Source organism: Gastrolobium bilobum, unplaced genomic scaffold, assembly GCF_033153095.1.
Source record: "Gastrolobium bilobum isolate Gb01-03AN ecotype WA unplaced genomic scaffold, APGP_CSIRO_Gbil_v1 utg21668, whole genome shotgun sequence".
NCBI classification, from domain to species: domain Eukaryota; kingdom Viridiplantae; phylum Streptophyta; class Magnoliopsida; order Fabales; family Fabaceae; genus Gastrolobium; species Gastrolobium bilobum.
In genome coordinates this window covers 31,113-47,744 of record NW_026900055.1, presented here as the reverse complement: position 1 = coordinate 47,744, position 16,632 = coordinate 31,113, and the positions used below count along the sequence as shown (strand labels likewise).

General features: G+C 34.3%; 2 protein-coding genes across 2 annotated transcripts; both read right to left on the bottom strand.

Moving 5' to 3' along the window:
* Window positions 1-2,896: 2,896 nt before the first annotated feature.
* On the bottom strand, window positions 2,897-4,025 carry LOC133295016 (serine/threonine-protein phosphatase 7 long form homolog). The gene is made up of 2 exons (XM_061493793.1): window positions 3,744-4,025; window positions 2,897-3,565 (listed from the first exon to the last, which is right to left on the bottom strand). Exons 1-2 carry the CDS (start codon window positions 4,023-4,025, stop codon window positions 2,897-2,899), a joined length of 951 nt encoding a protein of 316 aa, XP_061349777.1.
* Window positions 4,026-12,614: 8,589 nt separating this feature from the next.
* LOC133295028 (primary amine oxidase-like) lies at window positions 12,615-15,678 on the bottom strand. Its single transcript, XM_061493805.1, has 5 exons — window positions 14,891-15,678; window positions 14,364-14,745; window positions 14,137-14,250; window positions 12,974-13,512; window positions 12,615-12,813 (listed from the first exon to the last, which is right to left on the bottom strand). Exons 1-5 carry the CDS (start codon window positions 15,676-15,678, stop codon window positions 12,615-12,617), a joined length of 2,022 nt encoding a protein of 673 aa, XP_061349789.1.
* Window positions 15,679-16,632: the final 954 nt, after the last annotated feature.

Sequence of the window (16,632 nt, the reverse complement as noted above, 5' to 3'; positions counted from 1 at the left end):
GCATATCCAAACAGGTAACAAATTGGAACCTCGGTCGAGGAAATGCATTTTTTTAGGCTATTCTTCAGTTAAAAAGGGATATAACTGTTATGATCCCACGACACATAAATTATATATTTCTAGGGATGTTTACTTTGACGAGAATTCCATGTTTTTTCATAAGAATAAAAATCAAGGGGAGATCCATATCAAAGGACTATTTGATTTTTATTCTCCAAGGCCAACAATGAAAGAGAACTACTTACCAGAACACACACAAATCCAACATGTTGATCAACTGAGCAGGTTGCCCAAATTCCTCTAGAGGCTCAGCATGAGGAGACTACCCAAATTCCTGAAGATCAATTAGAACCTGTTGAGATTACGACATTACCAGAAAATCAACCCACAAATGTGGATGTACAGCAACTACGAAGGTCAAGTAGAACAAGCAAACCTCCATCTAAATTACAAGACTTTGTTTCCACGGTTGTTGCTCACCCTATTCAAAGTTATATTTGCTACAACAATTTATCTACTGGTTACATATCATTTTTTGCCACCGTAGATAAGCACTGTGAACTTGTAAATTATGCATAAGCATATAAATTACCAGAGTGGCGTGCAGCCATGACTGATGAGCTGGTGGCTCTTGATAAGAATCATACATGGGAAATTGTGACCTTACCAGAAGGAAAGCGTACGGTTGGATGCAAATGGATCTACAAAATAAAATATCAGAGTGATGGTACCATCGAGCGACACAAAGCACGTCTGGTTGCAAAAGGGTACACTCAAACATATGGAGAGGACTACACTGAAACCTTTGCTCCTGTGGCCAAATTAAACATTGTAAGAGTCTTAATGTCTGTAGCAGTGAACCTTGGCTGGCCGTTGTTCCAAATGGATGTGAAGAACGCATTCTTACATGGAGATCTGGAAGAAGAAGTATACATGGACATTCCTCCTGGGCATTCCCTTGAAAATCAGCTAGGAAAAGCTTGCAAACTGAAGAAGGCAAATTACAGGTTAAAACAATCACCACGAGCTTGGTATGGAAAATTGAGAATGGCCTTGACATATTTTGGCTTCAAGAGAAGTGAATTGGATTACTCTTTGTTTGTGAAACATTACTCTGAAAGTATTGTTGTTGTGTTGATTTATGTAGATGACATAGTCATTTCAGGAAATAATCTTGTTGAGATGGAGAAATTGAAGGGATACCTCAACAAGAAATTCGACATCAAGGATTTGGGGCACTTAAGGTACTTTCTTGGAATCGATGTGGCAAATTCAAGCAAAGGGCTATTCATCTCACAAAGGAAATATGTGTTGGATTTACTGAAGGAAACTGGAAAATTAGCGGCCAAACCTGCTGACACACCCATGGATTTCAATAGTAAATTTGAATGTGATTCTACTCCTCTACGTGATCCTAGACTGCTCCAAAGACTGCTTGGCAAACTAATCTATCTTACAATAACTAGGCCTGACATATCCTACACAGTGAGTTATATCAGTCAGTTCCTTCATGCTCCTACCTGCGGTCATATGAATTTGGTGGATCGTGTTCTCAGGTACTTGAAATCTTGTCCATGAAAAGGAATCTGGATGAAGAAAAATGGCAATACAGAGATTGTTGGCTATGCTGATGCAGACTGGGCAGGAAACCCCCTTGATAGAAGATCTACATCTGGATTTTGCACCTTTGTTGGAGGCAATCTTGTTACATGGAAAAGTAAAAAACAAAGCATTGTGGCACGGTCTAGTGCAGAAGCTGAATACCGATATATGGCCTCCGCAACTAGTGAGCTCATTTGGCTTCGCAATCTCCTTTTTGATTTGACAAACAAAAGGCCAATTGCACCTATCAAACTGTATTGTGATAATCAAGTAGCCATTCACATTGCATCGAATCCGATTTTTCACGAAAGGACCAAACACATAGAAGTAGACTGCCACTTTGTTCGTGAGAATGTACAAAGAAAAATAATCATGATTGTAAGAACCCAAAAATGTACAAATCTGTATATTCCCATATATAGAGATTTGTACAACAATCCAAAAGTAAAAACCCTCTGCAGGAACCTATAATTTGAACATGAGAATTAGATTGGGGAAGCAGAAAATCAAGCTTTACTGCAGCATAAGAAGAATGATTGTAAAGCTATGCATGTAAGTCTATGGACCAAGCTTCAGAAGCAGCAGCAGCAAAGAACACGAGTCTATGAGTTCGTGCAACAGCTAGTTCAAAATGCGATATTGCAAAGTCGGAATCGAAGATGAGAGAAAGCCATGACTTAGACACACACTTGAAAAGGACAAGAGACTTGACCGGCAACCTCAATAGGATTTGAGCTAACAATTCCCGAGGCATATACAGGTTCATGTTCTTCTTGCACCTCGATCTTCGGTATCTATCTCTCTTCATTTTGGCTTACCTTAAGATGTATGATGGAGTATTACTATATATAGGGGGCAAAAAAATTAATCTTTTTAATAAAATAATTACGCATTTATTACAATTTTGAAAATAATTACGGATCTACTGCACAATGTGACGCCTCTATTTGGCGTCACATGTGACGCCCCATTGAGGTGTCTCACCCTAAGGAGAGACGCCTCAATGGAGCATCACATGTGCAGCCCTATATATTCCCCTACCACTCTATTCACTCTTCACACCTCTTCTCTCACTCTTCATATCTCTCTTCTCTACCAAAATTCCTGACAGCATACATACATAATCCTTTATCTTTAATTTAGTATTTTAATTTTATTCCTTATTCTATTTAAGAATGAGTTCATATCCTAATTCTGTTCGTGTTGTGTTATATTACAATGGTTGATTTTGAAAGGAATATTGCGAGCTTCTGTGAAACTAATCCTCAAATTGCTGAGTGGATTGATGTCATCCCTAAGGAAAAGTGGTCGCGTGCCTACGATCTTGAAGGACGCAGGTACGAGCATATGACAACAAACTTGGCAGAATCTGTGAACAGGGTTTTGAAGGGGGCCATATATATGCCGATAACTCATTAGCGAAATCGAATGAATTTAATAAAGCATACCGGCATCCATAATGCGTTCTAGGCTCTGGATGAGGAGGAAGAAGTGGAGCAATGGGTGAGAATCGTATCCATGCCCAAATCTGAAGAAGAATATGGCAACCACCCATGTCAAATCGACCGGCATCTGTACACTCGAACAAATTCCTGAACAAGTGTGCCAGAACCGCAGATCCCCAGCTAAAACGGCCAATCTCATCAAATCCTCCCCCAAGCAACGGGACTAGCCGACAACCGATATTGCTACCTCCAGACTTGTCCACCAGCAACCAACACCCCAACATGCGGGCAATGTGCGCCTTTGTGAAATATATCTCGCGATCATGATCCCCGACATGATTAGTCCACCGGGTATATAACCGATCCAAGAATGAGATGCGGAGGTCACCTGAATGATGAAACTCACTGGCCAGTGGAACCGCGCCAAAAACAGCAGCACAAACAGTGGGCCAATCCTCGGATATAGATCCGGTTACGACAATGCCATCAGTAGGCAATCCCAATATGCCGGCCACATCCTGCAAGGTGATAGTCATCTCACCTTGGGTCATGTGGAAAGTATGTGTCTCTGGCCTCCACCTCTCGACCAGAACACTAATTAATGGGGCATCAATATGAAATAAATTATACAATTATCACGTGTTAACGAATGGTATTGAATAATCACATAAATACAAAACGCCAGAAATTGCATACCTGGATATGTCGCATGCGGGCAACATGTATAAATCCAGCCTGTGTAAGGTAGTCTGTGACCACCTCTGGAATAGCGCCGGTAGGTGGCCCCCCTGGTGGTCTCCCACGCCTGGTTTTCAGTCTCCTCACATGTTTCGTATTCCACACTTTCTGTGAAATATGGCCACTCTGTGTCCTCTTACGAAGGACGTTCCATTTATAAGGCCCAGGTATGATGTACATGCTAGGATCGGTAGGCTCTAGATCCGATGCAGAACCCGAAGATGATGATGAATCAGCCATGACCCTAAACTATAAAATATAAAACAACATTGAAATTAATCACATGCACCTATCAAACTGTATTGTGATAATCAAGTAACCCTAAGTCACTAATAATTTCATAAATATGTACTAATAATAACATCATACAAAATTTACGAAGTCACTATCACTATTTTCTAAATCACTAATTAATACGCCAAACCCCAATGCTTAATTAAATATTAATAATAATAACTACGTAACAAAAAAATTACTAAATCATTACAACATTCATAGAATGGTACAAAAATTTTAAGTGACTATCCTTATGTTCTAAGTCTCTAATATACGATAAATCCTAACATGTTCGCAAGGTAGCACTGTAATTTAAACGTATAAATAGCAGGTATTACGAACTTACCTAAGTTGGCAGAGCTTTGCTACGAAAATTTCTGCGTTCAGTCGGAAGCACAATCGGTGGTTAGAGAGAGGTGAAATGGTAATTAGAGTGATAAGTGAAATGGTAAAAATGAGAGTATTTACAAGGCTGCACATGTGACGCCCAATAGGGGCGTCACATTGTGCAGTAGATCTGTAATTATTCTTAAAGTTGTAATAAATGCGTAATTATTTTATTAAAAAGCATTAATTTAATTTTTTTTTGCCATATATAGGGAGATAAAGAGAAGCAATCAGAGACGTTGTTTATTCGGCACACAATCCATGCATCTACTACTTCTGTTCTCCTTCCATTTTCGGAAACCTTTTTTTTCGTTGTTTATACTTAATATAGTCTTCTTACACCTACCTATGTATAGTCGTCAATTCTTTGAGTCGACAAATATTATACACCACAAAAAATCATTGAAAATTCAACTAAAAAGTATATTTTAAGATATATACAATATTAAGAAGACAAAAGCCTTGCATTCGGCATATCGTAATTAATATTACTATTGAATATTTCTATTTCTTGTAGCCTAATTGTACCAAAAACAGATTTTGATTAAAGGTGTGTATTTGCCTATTTTACAATTAAAATAAAAAATAGAAGCTTCTAAATTTAGGTAAAATATAAATTAAAATAATTTTTGAAATGTTAAAAATTATAAAGGAATACACATAATTAATTTTAGAAAAAATTTAAAAAGTGTAAATTAAAAATACTTGAAATTGTAGACAATATATGCAAAATTAAATTAAGAATAATATATATAATTCTTTAAAAAAATTTATTACTCTTACAAATTAAATTTCAATTTAATACATAAAATTACAAATTTAATACTGGAGTCAAACTAAAAAGTTTGACACCAAATCTTAGACGTTCATTTTCGTTAATCGACAATTATAATTTATTGAAAATTATTAATTAATTAATAAATTTGATCCAATAAATTATAACCGTCAGATTGATAGAAATCATCGATTAAAATTTGTGTCAAACTTTAATTTAATTAAAAAAATTGATACTAATATCAAAGAATTCTGTCTCATAAAATTATTAAGTATAAAATACATGCTTATAAATCAATGTTATTAAACTGATTAAACCAAAGTTATATAATAATATATAGAGAAAAATGTTTATGCAATTAATGCAGATAAGTTATCTGCATTTATTCTCAAAATGACATCGTTTTGGTATTGAAATCTTAAAAAATTATAAGTATAAAGACTATTATAATACTGAAATAAATTAAAATTATAAAAACACCATGATTTCTGCCCAAAACGACGTCGTATTGGGCTCGCAGATAATTTATCTGCAGTAACTGTAGAAAAAACAAAGTCTAATATATAATAAATATAATAATAATTTTTAATCGGTTCACCAATTTCTTATCGTTTGATTGCAAATCCGATCTATTGGCGAAACCGGTTGGGATCTGATTCCCAGTTCAATTGGTTGGACCTACCGTACGTCCTGTTCGGATTTAACATCACTTCTATAAACATCTTGAAGACTGAACAGAATAGTAACAAAAGAGAAAGTAATAAATGTTAAGATTCACGATAAAATTTAATAAATCTTGATTGTTGACTTCTCATAATAATAATTGGAAAAATTCGGACGCCTTTAAACTGAAACACGCTAACTTAAATAGAGAAAATAAAAGATGGTATACTTTCCTGTTTAGGTACTGAGAAAAATATATCTTAGTTTCACACTCTCGGGAGCTGTTTGATACGATGCAAAAAAATTTTTGCCCTCGAAAGAGTGGTAGAGAAAATAAGTTTGCAATGTTTGGTAGGAGGAGAACTAAATTGAAGATTGGAAAAAATATCTCCCATCCAATTATTTTTCACATGAATTGAGTTTAAGATTTTGTCATTCAAAACATGGAATAAAAAACTCACCGTGTGGGGGGAAAGTAAAAAATGTTTTGTGAGACAAAAACACCCTTACACCCTTTAGTCTGAACCAAAAGCTTTTTTCTAGATGTGTAATCTTTTTTTTACAGATGTGAAGGTCTTCACTCTTTATGTTTAGGATAATATTTAAGGGTCCGTTGCTTCTCATGTGACTGTTGATGAGAAAAGTTGCAGCAAATTTTTAACATTAGGATACACGTGCGGATTCTATCAAAAAAAAAAAAAAAACCAGGATTCGGACGCGTATCCTGATAAAAGAAAGTGTTGCTGCACTTTTTCCCTTCTGCAGTTACATAAGAAGTACTTTCCCCGATATTTAATTACGAAAACCAGAATGAATGTTGGTACGACAAGCCAACTCGTGCATGCAGTGGGTCTAAAGCCTGTAATTGGACACTAAGAGGTAAATTATTACGTTTGATTACAAGATAAATTCAACAAATATTTAAATTTATGGATACTTTGGTAATTTTATATAAGATTCCCATCATTTTTTACAATCAACCAAACATAATTTGTAAAAATTAACACAAGATTCTCGGAAAACTTTTTGGCCTACCAAATATCTTTTCGTAACTTACCCGATAAAAAATACTTCCAACCATTTTTCCCATGAAAAAAAATTTCTCCTATACCAAACGTCTCCTAAGGCAAACAAAATTCCCATGAAGAATTACTAAAAAAAAAAAAAACCCTGAAGAAGATTGTAGTCACTCAAACGAGGGTTTAATATTTTTTTCGTAAATAAAAAATAATTTTATTTTCTGTGTATATATAAAAATGGATGAATTCTATTTTTTTCTTCTTTTTGTCATATCCCACTTACTTCTATATATATATATATATATATATATATATATATATATATATATATATATATATACAAGAGATAAATCACAAAATTATCTTCTATTTAGAGAAGAAACATTAATCCTCTCAAAATAAAAGGAAACACACAATGCAGAAAGACAAGTAGAAGACCGTTCATAATTTACAAATCACTTCTAATAAGTATGTAAGAACAGTAATAGGCATAAAGGGCAATTAAGGGCTTGTTTGACAAAAAAAAATTAAGTTAAAAAGTATTTTTAAACTAAAGTTAACAAAAAAAACTTAACAAATAAAGTTAAAAGTTGTTTGGTGATTATATAAAATTGATATGATAATTTTGAAGGAGAAAAAAGATGAAATAATTTGTTATTATGATGGATTATTAGAGTAAAAGTAAAATTGATCAATATAAATTTAAAATAACAGTGAAACTGAGAAATAAATATATGAAAACTTTAAAAGGGTGGTATATATGAGCTTTTAGCTTTTACTAGTTTATTTATTATAATGAAAAGCTCTTTTATGATATGAGTTTTTATAAAAATATATTTGACTAAATTTCTACTTATAAGAAGAAAAAAAGCTAAAAATAAAAATTCCCAAACAAAACTCCAACGTTTGTTAGAGAAATATTATATAAATTCGTTAATGTAGCTTTCACTTAATATCTTAAGTTTTTAGGTTAAATTAATTTTTTAACACGGTATCAAAACCTTCGTAAACAAGTGGTTGCGAGCTATGATGCACGGACACTGACACGGGACACAATACGACACGCCGACACGTTAATTCTAAAAAATGTCATATTTTGACACATTGGGACACGTTTTGATATTAAATAAAATTTTTATATATAATATAATTTATATTTAATACATATAAGAGTTTATAATAAGTCATATAACCAATTAAATATTTAAATTTCATAACATAAATATAAATATAAATAATTTTTCGTACTATGTTAATTTTTCATGTCAAATTTCATAATAGAAAAAAATTAATTTATAATTTATTTTTTATATTTAGTTAATAAAATAAAATTAAGATTAAAAAAAAATGTGTCCAGCGTTGACCGCGTGTCCAAAAAAGTTGATTGTGTGTCGAAGAAACGTGTCGGAGAGTTGACCGCGTGTCCGTGTCGGACACGTGTCCGACACACACAATTTTGAAAATTTTCCGTGTCCGTGCTTTCCAGGTTGCAAGTTCAATTATCCCTGCCCCTTGTTTTACTAATAAATAAGGGGAAAAATATATTTACCATCACAAACATTTACCACACTTATAATCAATTTAATCACCGTTGATTTCTGTCAATCTAACGATTATAATTCATTGGAAATTATTGGGTCACTCTTATTAATTAATTATAAATTTTTAATAAATTATAACCGTTAGATTGATGAAAATCAACTATGATTAAATTAATTATAAAAGTGATAAATTTTTGTAGTGGTGAGTATATCTTTCCCTTTTTTTTATTATTGTCACGAGATTCTAATTATTCCTTTCCAAGTGAATTTGGTTTTCAAAATTTCAGGTATCCCATGACCCGGACAGAAAAGGAACCCATGCATGTATAGGATTAATTTCGAGACAAGTAGCGTGACAATTATCGAGTTTGGACTCCACATGTCCTCTCCACTAATTAAATCTATGCTCTTTTATAATTCATCATAGATCTCATATTACTTCTAAAACCACTAATGAATTCAAATTATATAAATCATGAAATTACCTTTTATGACTACAACATACTCAGGATAAGATATTGTTACTATTAAATAATGTTAGTACTATATTTTAACCGTTGGTTTTCATCAATCAACATTTATTATTTTCACAAATTAAATTCATTAATTAATTATTAATTCACAATAAACGATAACCATTGATTGACGAAAATTAACGTTAAGATATGATAGTAACATTATTTAGTGGTAACAATATCTTATCCCATAAAAGAAAATCATCACTTCCTCTCAGATATTTTATATTTATAATTTTGTACTGTTTTGAATCGAAACCTACATTAGACCCAATGGACCACGTCACATTCTAATGGGCGCAAAGTTATAGTAGATATCCCATCGTACGGCTGAAAACACCCACATTTATATTGGAGGTGCCTCACATGTTCATGGGTTACGAAGCACGTGCTCGCTTTTTATCTGAAAAATTATGTTCGGACACCGACACGCGACATGTGGTCAATATTTTAAGACACATTGATCATTCCGAAATGCGATTTTGACCGTATCGGACACTGTCAAGTGGCAAAAAAGTAAAATTTTTTAAATCAATCACCACGGCCAAGCATTCCGTCGTCGTTGCCAAGAGTGCTTCGTTCTTCTTCCTCGTGTTGCCCTCGGCCTCACTTCATTTCTAACTTGCTGTTGCAGATCCACGACTTCTGTCTCTGCTTTCCACTGCGCCGCCCCTTCTCGCTGGTTCGGTGACACGAGCTCTTTGTGCTGCCCCTTCTCGCTGGTTTGGTGACACGAGCTTGTGATGGTAGACGGCGGCTGCACTTCTCAATCAATGAAACAATAAAATTAGGGTTTCATTTTAATTTGAGATTGGGCCTGGGGTTGGACCATTTAGTGTGGGCTAAAAATTGAACTTCAACTTTGTAATAAAAAATAATAATAAATATGAGGGCTCTTTCACCACTTTGGAGTTTTTTCCCATCCAATATACTAATTTGGTATCTGATTGAAAAATATTACTATTTGGGGTCTTTGAGTGCCGCATGGGAGATCCAACGACTTTAAGTGACACCTCCGTCACCCCGCGGCACTCACGTGAATTTGATTTTTTTTTCCGAAACCAATGCCGCATACTACCCCCCACGGCACCAATTATATTTTTATTTCCCAGTGCCGCCCCCTACCCCCCACGGCACTAATCCATCCCCCCACCTCCCAAACAATTATGCCGCCCTACCGCCTACTTATACGACACTGACTTATTTTTTTAGTGAATGTCGTCCGTTTTGATTCACTGCATTGAATCATTTTAATAAAAAAAAAATAGTGGAAAGAATGCAAGATGGGAAGTGAGTGAAAGCATAGTAAGATTAAGATGAAGGAAGTCCCTAACTTATGCGACAGGTTCCTAAACTACAATTGTTTGAAAGTTTATATTCTCAGACCCACCAACCAAATGAGATCTCTTATGGTCACCCAAGGCTTGCCCACATGGAAAAACCTTAAGGCAAATTGGACACTCATGCACTTTGCCCTTCTTGGACTCTTTAACTATCTCTTCCTCGTTAGCTTGCTTTCAGTTGTTGTTGGTGTTGCTTCAGGAGAGAGGTTAGTTTCAATGTTGTTTTCTGCTTTCATTTTTTGAAGCAAAATAGCCATAAACCTTCTTGTGACTAGCTCTATGAAGGTCATAGAGCTTGGTAGCCATAAATCTTCCTTTTTATTCATCTTAAATCTGATTTCAGAAAAACTCCTAGAGATAGAAAATGAGCGAAAAACACCGACACAAAAAGAGGAACAAACAAGACCACAAAAACAAAGGAAGCCAATGAATCGGATAAATGACACGGATGTCCCATTCCCTTAACTCACTTTATTGAGCAAGACAAGCACACAACATGTAAAATCTGTGAACCTTTCTCCCTTCTAGTTGCGATTTGCAAAAACAGAATTGCCAAACTCTCACTTCTAGCGTCGTGGTTTTGTGTCTGAGTGGTTTTGGATTAAAAAAATATAACTGGTGTCGTGGGGGGTAGGGGCGGCACTACTGAAAATAATATAATTGGTGCCGTGGGGGGTGGTGTGCGGCACTGGTTTCAGAAAAAAAAAATCAAATTCACATGAGTGCCAGGGAGTGACGGGGGCGTCATTTAAAGTCGCTGGGTCCCCCATGCGTCACTCAAAGATCCCAAATAGTAATATCTCCTAGCTGGATACCAAATTAGTATATTTAAATGAAACAAACTCCAAAGTGATGAAAGAGCCTAAATATGAGTCCGTGCAACAACACCCTCCTTTAATATATTTTATTTATTTTTCAAATGAATAAGATATAATATATATATATATATATATATATATATATATATATATATATATTTATATATTTGTGCAACAACAGCTTTTATTTAAATATGTATTTGACTGTCTACCGAAAAAAATGTATTTCACTTATTTAAAATATAAAACATAATAAATCATTTTTATATTTGAATAAAATGGGATTATAATTAAATATTAATCATTAATTATTTATAATATATATTTTTATGAAAATAAAACTAAATTATTGAATACTAAATATAATATATATTTCATAAATTAAAAATATTATTTAATTAAAATGTATCCCAACGTGTCAAAATTCACATTTTTTTAGAATTAACGTATCGAAGTGTCATGTCGTGTCACATGTCGCTTGTCCGTGTCGGTGCAACGCCGTGGAAGTAGATCCTCAAGACCTCAACGCAGCTTGTAACAAATTTTATTTTCGCGGGACCAGTTCAATATAAGGTGATAATACCTTTTTATTAGGGAGGAGGATCTCTCTCCATCTTGAGTTCTTGACCCCCTTTTTCGTATTTTACATATAATCTAACTTGGGCAATCACTCAAGCTCCGCCATGTTAAGGATCACAGAACCGCTGGACTATATCTCTCACTGCACCAAATAAGATTATATCTTTTCATATATTCTCATTTATTTTATTGAATGGTTAATTTCTCTTCATTGAATTTATATTTTTTCAAATCATGATTTATCTTCAATTTACACTTCATATATTACAAGTAATTGTCAACACTTTGCTTAAATTTTAAAAAATGATAATCAAACAAAGAATATTCGTGTAGATTTTCGATCCCCAGAAATGATCTTTTCCATTTTTTATGTTCTTTACCTTATACGGGTTTGCTAGTGAGTGGTATTTAAACAATGTTGAGTACCTAACACAATATTTTATTGCTGTTTTTGTTTTCTTATAATTTTAATATTTGATCGATGTTAATCACAAACAATAATTTATTTTCAATTAGTCAATTAAACATGTTTCTAGACAACAATATTTTTTTCAAAAACAATTTATGGAAACTTATACTCAATTTACAGCTGTAGAGGAGTGTGACACTCGGCTCTTGCCTTGTATAAAATTCCGGGGTCATGGATCTTACGATTCTTACGGCAGTAAATATAATTTTAAAAACAAAAACGAAAGAAAGAAAACCGTGAGGTTAATTAAGGAATATCTTGAACACATGAGGTAAAGCAAGAACCAGCTGGCAAGTAAACCTTTCATTCATATAAAAATTAGTTGCTGGCAATACATTATTCTCCCACAAGCAATAAACAAACATTATTTTAGACTTTTCCAAAACGACAATGCGTTTACACACTTGTTTGACGCTAAAAGGAAATAAACATCATGGGCTGGGTTTACTTGTGGCAGCCAGGCCATGCAACATCCTTTGGAGAAAGGGTCTTAAGAACCGGATTCCTCTCAAAGAAATTGGTTGGCCTCAGCTCAAATCCAGTGCTCAACAATGGCATCATCGGGAAGTCTTCCTGGCACGGAACGTGATGAATTCCCACTACGTGCCACATCACAATGTCCTTGTTCACAATGTCTCTATTCCTGCAATTATTTTCAATTCAAACAAATACTGTAAGGTTACTCAGATCATGAATCATAATTAACATATCTAGACCTATATATAAAATTTTTCATATGAAATTTAAAACGTTAATCTCAAATCATAATTAGTAAAAATAAATAAATAATAATTTTATCATACTTTTTGGTCCAAACAGCTAAAGTATCATCTCCATGGCTGTGATCAACAAAGAGTCCACCAGCCCACTTCTCAGTCCTATTATAAGGAGTGACCCACACATTATAGTTGGTAAATGCACCACGGATTTGTGGGTAATCATCCTCCGTTAAAAGGGGATGAGCTGGCAGTGCTGGAATCAAACGGTATCCGACGTCATTTCCAACGGCGGTGTGCTTGTTAGGATTCACAATTGCAAGCTCAGATGGGGTTGCCCCAATTATAATCTTTGCATCAGATTCAGTCTTGGCAAATTCAGACTCAGTTGTCCAATAGCTCTTTCTCTTTGAACTTCCATCCGTCACTCTTACTGTCTTCAAAGTGGTCTTCTCGAAGGAGTTTTCAACGCCATCAATGTCAAGGTCAAGATAGTATATGTAGAAGTGGTCGTGGTATACGGCAATGCTGTTTGCTGACACCAAGATACCATGTTGATCTTCCTTAATCTCATTCTTGTGCTTAATATCCGCTCCCTTAATTTCCAGTATGCCAGACAGTGCTATCTGTATATATTAATTGAACCATACAAATAAATTAAGAAGAGTGGCGCGCAGTTATAGAGTTTTGACAAAGCATACGTCAAATGGGGATAAGAAACATAAACATAAAGCTTATTTAATTCTAACAATCACTAATTACACAAAACTAATTCATAATTTATAATTTTGAATTTTGCACTTCGATTCCAATAAAAACATTCAAATATGTAAGTTCAAATGGCATGCGTAGCAAAGTCCCTTGGGGTTTGGGAGTGAACCACGTGGTATCCATGGGTCCAAAAAGCAAAATCATTGTTTTATACAAAATTATATTGTGTATCGACAAGAAAATTATGTAGTTGTTGGTGGACCATTTTTTAATAAAATATTTAAATTTGATATCTTGCACCGTGCCTTAAAAAATGGGTCAAACAAATATTAAATTACAAAAGCATAACTTACTTTTATAAACTATCTCAAATTAGAGAATAAATCTGTTTACAAAGTTTTTTAATTTTTTTTTACAAATTACACTATGTTCTTATAGGAGAACATAGTATAATCAGTGTTCTCTCGAGAGAATATAGTGTAATTTGTAAGCGTTTATAAAAAAAAAAAAATTTATATGAAAAGTGAAATGATACATACCGCGGGCTTGATCGAGCCACTTGCTTTGAACTCCCAATCTATAATATTGTCGTAGTTGCCTACTGTGACCACCGTTCTTACTATTAAGTTTACTTCAGTCCTAGCCTCCACGAACTGTCAAAAGCCACGTTTATATTCGTAAGATATTTACAACAACAACAAAAGAATTAAAAGAAAAAAACACGTGACGTGATTAGATTAATTAAAGTTGTGTTAAGGATTTTTACCGTTTCATTAGGAATGCCTGTTTCTGTGTGGCGCCACATGATATCGCCATATTTTTCAAATACACAGACAGCGTTCTTCAATAGGCTGGGGCTACCATCACCTGTGTGAATGTATGTATCTATGAAGTGTGCATTGGATGGGCAATCGCGGTTGGGCACCAAAGAGACAGTAGAGAGACCAAACCCAAACTCTCCAGCATCAAAGAATGTCTTGAAGTAAAAATCATCTGTTGGGTCTTGGTATGGCACGAACAGTTCAGAAATGTACCCTTTGTATAATACTCGACGTGACTTATGCTTCTCCAGATCGTAAATTGATGCCAATGAAATTATAGCACCAGCTCTCACATCAAATCCTATATGGAACTTCCAGTTGGCCCAGCTGATATATAATTTATATATAATATATATATATATATATATATAGGTTAATCTCAATTAAATTAACCATGGCTTATGCAATAATATATAAATAATAAAATATAACGAACAAATTAATCATATAATTTATCTAATTATTTAATTACCTAACACTATGACCGCTGATCTGGAAGCCTGGACCTTGTGGTTGATGGGTGGCCAGACTCTTCTGTTTAGGACCGAATGGTGGCTTCAGAAATGCAGCTCTGTATTCAGTATTCTCTGCCGTAGGAACTGGTTCAACACCTCTGTCATGGTACTCAACAATCTTCATGAGTTCAAGATCAACCACTATTATGATTCCAGTAATAGGCCTCACCCAGATATTGGGAGAACTTTCTTTCATGAAGCTGTCGACCCTAACGGTCCTCGCGGCCTTCGTTTCTCCAAACCACCCCATTGAGAAAGTAGAACATACAACCTCAGAGAGGTTCAAGCCTCTCTTCTTCACTGACTCAATGAATGGACCATATTTCAGTGGCAGCTCAATGGCAGCGGTTTGTTCCTCAACGGATAGGGTAGGGAAACCATGTCCAGTGTAAACATTGTCAGAGAGCATGCGCCTTGCCTTTAGATCAATTAAGATCTCGTGGCTCTGGCTATTGATGATAGCAATGGTGAAGGATTTGCGAGGGATTGTCATGAGAGTTGGTTTGAGTGATTCCCATTTAAGGACTGCAGCTTTGTCAGGGTCATCAAGGCCAATATAGTGGAAGGCCAATCTGTTCTTTGAGGTAGGGTACTTCTTTAGGACTATGGTTTGAACGAGAGTTATCTCTTCTTTGGTTAAAGGGTCTAGTGGATGTTGAAATTGTAATGGGGCAATCGAGACTACTGCTTGGAAAGAAATGAGGGAGAGCACAGAGAAAAGCATAAATTTCATGGTGGAAGCCATGGCGAAATAGCTCAAGCTTTAGAGCTTGCTGTGTGCTGTGTGGAATGGACCTTCCCCATAGGCCCTCTTAAATACACGCTGTGTCTGACTCTATCCTTATTTTTTACTATTAATTTAAACCAATTAGATCAACAACTTGAACATTATGAAATCACGTGAACCATTCCTCCATTTGTTAACTGATTTAAGTGGAGTCTGTGGAGACTAGCTACTTTATTAAACGAGTCGTTTTTCCCAAGTAATTTTATTTAAAAAATTTACGTATTTTTTACGTTAATCCAGTTTTTAAACCATAAATTTTAGTTTCCATATGAAATCACGCCTGGCATATTAAATCAATGGTTGACGTTAACTATAAATAGCAATATAGTTTTTTATTTTTTTGGAGGAGAGAGGGGGTTACATACAATGTCAATGAACTTGTTTATTTTAATCTTTTTTCAAATGAAATCATTAGCCATGGCTGATGTAATTTTGATCTACTGAATCGATCTCAAGATCTACTGGTAGATATTGTACATCCTTCCAAATTAAACTCATAATATAATTATTATGGAATGTATTTTAGTGAAAATGTCGAAGATAGGTGGTTTCATTGCTCGAATACTGACTACTGAGTAAAGCTTCAAATATTTTTTACACGAGGTGGCTAATGGATCCACCTAAGTCATTTGAAAAAGTATAGACAGTGTATTATTTTAAAAGCAATTTGAAGAAACTTACAACTATGTTTAATAAAATTATAATTGTTTTTGAGTAAAGCTATATATACTGTAAGTTAAAATTAATTACAAATTTAGAGTATATGTAACATTTTTAACTCTGGAATGTTATAAATTTCTTTTAAATCTTTTTAACTTTATTCCAAACGATTTCAAAAAAAAATAAAAAAAAAAAAATTAAAAGTTACAGTAAAATAAAGCATGATACAATATTTTTTGGATCACATATGGA

Bases quoted from the DNA above. Each gene is read 5' to 3' on its own strand.
- LOC133295016 (XM_061493793.1), bottom strand. From the start codon at position 4,025: ATGGCTGATTCATCATCATCTTCGGGTTCTGCATCGGATCTAGAGCCT. The intron at 3,566-3,743 runs GTATGCAATTTC...ATCACCTTGCAG, and splicing joins CCCGCATGCGACATATCCAG to GATGTGGCCGGCATATTGGG.
- LOC133295028 (XM_061493805.1), bottom strand. From the start codon at position 15,678: ATGGCTTCCACCATGAAATTTATGCTTTTCTCTGTGCTCTCCCTCATT. The intron at 13,513-14,136 runs GTATGTATCATT...TAATATATACAG, and splicing joins GTGGCTCGATCAAGCCCGCG to ATAGCACTGTCTGGCATACT. The intron at 12,814-12,973 runs GTATGATAAAAT...AAATAATTGCAG, and splicing joins TTAGCTGTTTGGACCAAAAA to GAATAGAGACATTGTGAACA.